Source organism: Melanostigma gelatinosum (genome assembly GCF_949748355.1).
Source record: "Melanostigma gelatinosum genome assembly, chromosome: 3".
NCBI lineage: Eukaryota > Metazoa > Chordata > Actinopteri > Perciformes > Zoarcidae > Melanostigma > Melanostigma gelatinosum.
The window spans coordinates 16011986-16014792 of NC_136636.1; the positions used below are offsets into that span (position 1 = coordinate 16011986).

The window sequence follows — 2807 nt, forward strand, 5'->3', positions numbered from 1 at the left end:
TGTTGTTATATACTCTGCTATTTACTTTGAACAGTCAACCCATAACAACTTTCATCCATTTCAAAGTCTAACTGGCCTTGGGAAAGAAATGCGTCTTTGAATACTTCTCGGCAAGTGAGAAATAATTGAGTCAGCATCCAACAGCGGCCAAGAACAAGACAAGTCTGAGTCGAAATAGTCAGAAGTGACAGGCACGTCCTAAATGTCTGTCACATTTCTAGAGGGACTCCAGAGTCCAGACTCAAACACTGCAGCATGACAGCATGCACAGATGGGGGAAAGAATGAGTTGTGCCCCCCTTTGACCCTCTTGGTTTCTTCAACTCTCTGTGGTTTGTAAATATACTATGTTACCTGCAAGTTAACTGAAACAGCTGAGATGTTTGAGGGTCTAGGGTCAGCCTTGACCTGACGACAGCACTAAACTAGAAGTGCAACTTACGTTCCCAGCACTTCTTTGAAGTCATAATGTTCTTTGATGTCTGATGTCTTCTTTTTCCATCCATTTCCATCCTCCCCAAGAGGCATCCTACAACGCTGGTCGGATTCGCCACTGTAAGAAATTTGAGCATAGAACTGTGTGTTTAGTAGCTATAATAAAAGTGTTCAATGATTCGTATTCAGCTATGGGGCAAAAAGGAAAGAATAAAACACACAAAAAAAGTTTTTGTAGATCTCAGAGAATGTACAATTACGTTTTGACCCACTGCATGTGTAATCAAATCAAGATACATCTCCGATCAGGAGGATTGTGCTAAATCCAACCAATGGTGCACTGTTCAGACCAGTGACTTTTACTACAAATAAGTGTTAAAGACAAAAAAAATCCTCAATGGCAACATGGTTTTGTAACATGCTGTAGTACGTTTTGAACCATCTGATGCTGTCTCTATTACAAACATCATTCCAGCACACAGTGACGAAATAATAGATACGATTTGAAATATGACAATCAATGGGCACTCAACTCTTGAACCATAAGGTAGCCTTCTTAATTAGGAGTATTCATAATATATTGTGCTTCAGTATCAGTTTAATATCTCCATTACAGTTTGGTTGACTGAATATTCAACTTAAGTCATTAAGAAACCAGGGAATTCCCTGATTGAGTGCTCATGTTATTGCAGCAAGTTTGATTGAACTCAATGTCACAAAGACAAGTTTGTCCTTTTTTTCGTACATGCATGATAACTGATTATAAGCTGAAATCACAAGTAAAAGAAAACACTGAAGCTGTAGACCTGATATTTTAATGCAGTCTCTTATATTTTAGAGACATAAGCCAGGATAAATGTGAGTAAACATATATGCCTGCGCAAAATGTCATGTACGGTAATAATGAATGAATAAGAACAAAAACCTTACGAACGACAAAAATAAACCTGCACACTGGAAAGATAATATGATTACTGCCCCCCTAAAAGCTTCAACCCACAACAACTACAGCTTACTTTGCTGACAACCGACTGGGCAACAATGAATAGCAACGAATAACAGAAAGTAGGGCAAACAGCAGATACAGTGAAGGGACCAAGCACCGCCGCAAAAACAAACGCATGGTCAGTAGAGGCAGATACCAGCTGGGGGACCTGTGCTATATATAACATCTGAAGCTTTAAACAATAAGGTTGCTCTAAAGAAGAAGAAGACAAATCTACAATTACAAGAGCTCAGGTGAAATGGAAGCTGCGTTCCACTGAGAGACATTTACCTGCTCTGCATTAGGGCTGCAGGGCGTGAATGGCAAGCAGGGGGTTGAATGGGAATTAAAACGTTCTGCCGGTGCGATGAGTCTGCGATACTGAAAATGAGTCCCACTTTCGTGTTGGTGATCATGCATGAGAGAAAAAAGGCGGTGTGGGTGTGCGAACTGCTGCAGCGCTCAAGGGTATGGCAGTCAAAGGAAGAAGGGTTAGATCAGGAGGCTGCAGGCATGCGACACGGAGGCGCACACATAAAGCTTTACAAGTTGTACTGCCGACAGAAAAAAAAACACAGGATCGACAATACATTTCGGTGAATATATGACTGTAAACAAAAAAAGACGTACCTAAATTGCGATCTGTGGCTGTGATGTGTTCTCCTTCCCTCTGGGAGCGTTCTGGTTGCTGTGCTTGTGCGCAGCGCTCAGACTTCTCCTGACGTCAAGAAAAGCAGACGTCTGTGGACGTAGTGCAGCAGAAAAAAACACGCACTGTTCTCCAACGTGATCTGCGCTTCACCTTATGAGAGTCGAGACTGTCTGTCATTTGTGAACAGCGTTTACTTTATTTTATTTTACATATGCTGGTAGTTTTGAGTGCAGACAATCTTAAGAGGCTTTGAGAAACAGGCAGAACGTGTCACTGCGAAGAATGTAGCCTATGAGCCTATCATCACACAGCACTGACAACGCACACACAAGCCAAGCGGCCTGTTTAAAGTATTTGTATAGGCTACTTAAAAAATATCAGTGTGGTTCAAACCAATGGAGTGGTCTCGTGTGACGTCACAGTTTAGCTGTCGGCCATGTTGGAGTACACACAAAGCCACTGGCATGCACGGCTGAGTCGCATAACCTTTTGTGCTGTCTTTGGTTGTGGCAGCAGAGCTGTTAGAGACAAGAAATCATTCTTTCGTTTGCCAGCGGTCATTACACATCAAGGAAATGACACGAAGGAGCTATCCAAGCGACGTCGCGAGAAATGGCTGTCACGCATCTCTCGAGATATAAAGGAATGGAATTTGGCGTACACTAGAGTATGTGCGGATCACTTTATAAGTGGTCAGTGATTTTATTTACTAATTCGTTTGTGAACAGTATTTAAT

At 41.9% G+C, this 2807-nt stretch overlaps 1 protein-coding gene across 1 annotated transcript in view; it reads right to left on the reverse strand.

Annotated features, from left to right (window-relative positions):
- The window catches only part of camk1a (calcium/calmodulin-dependent protein kinase Ia), a gene marked incomplete at its 3' end in the record, with an annotated part of 13344 nt that extends 11241 nt beyond the window's left edge, over positions 1 to 2103 (reverse strand). The window contains exons 1-2 of the mRNA XM_079265256.1: positions 2050 to 2103; positions 442 to 552 (exon numbers count right to left, since the gene is read on the reverse strand). Of these exons, the coding sequence (XP_079121382.1) occupies positions 442 to 527 (86 nt within the window). The 5' untranslated portion in view covers positions 528 to 552; positions 2050 to 2103. The remainder of the gene's footprint in view (positions 1 to 441; positions 553 to 2049) is intronic.
- Between the last annotated feature and the right edge of the window lie 704 nt (positions 2104 to 2807).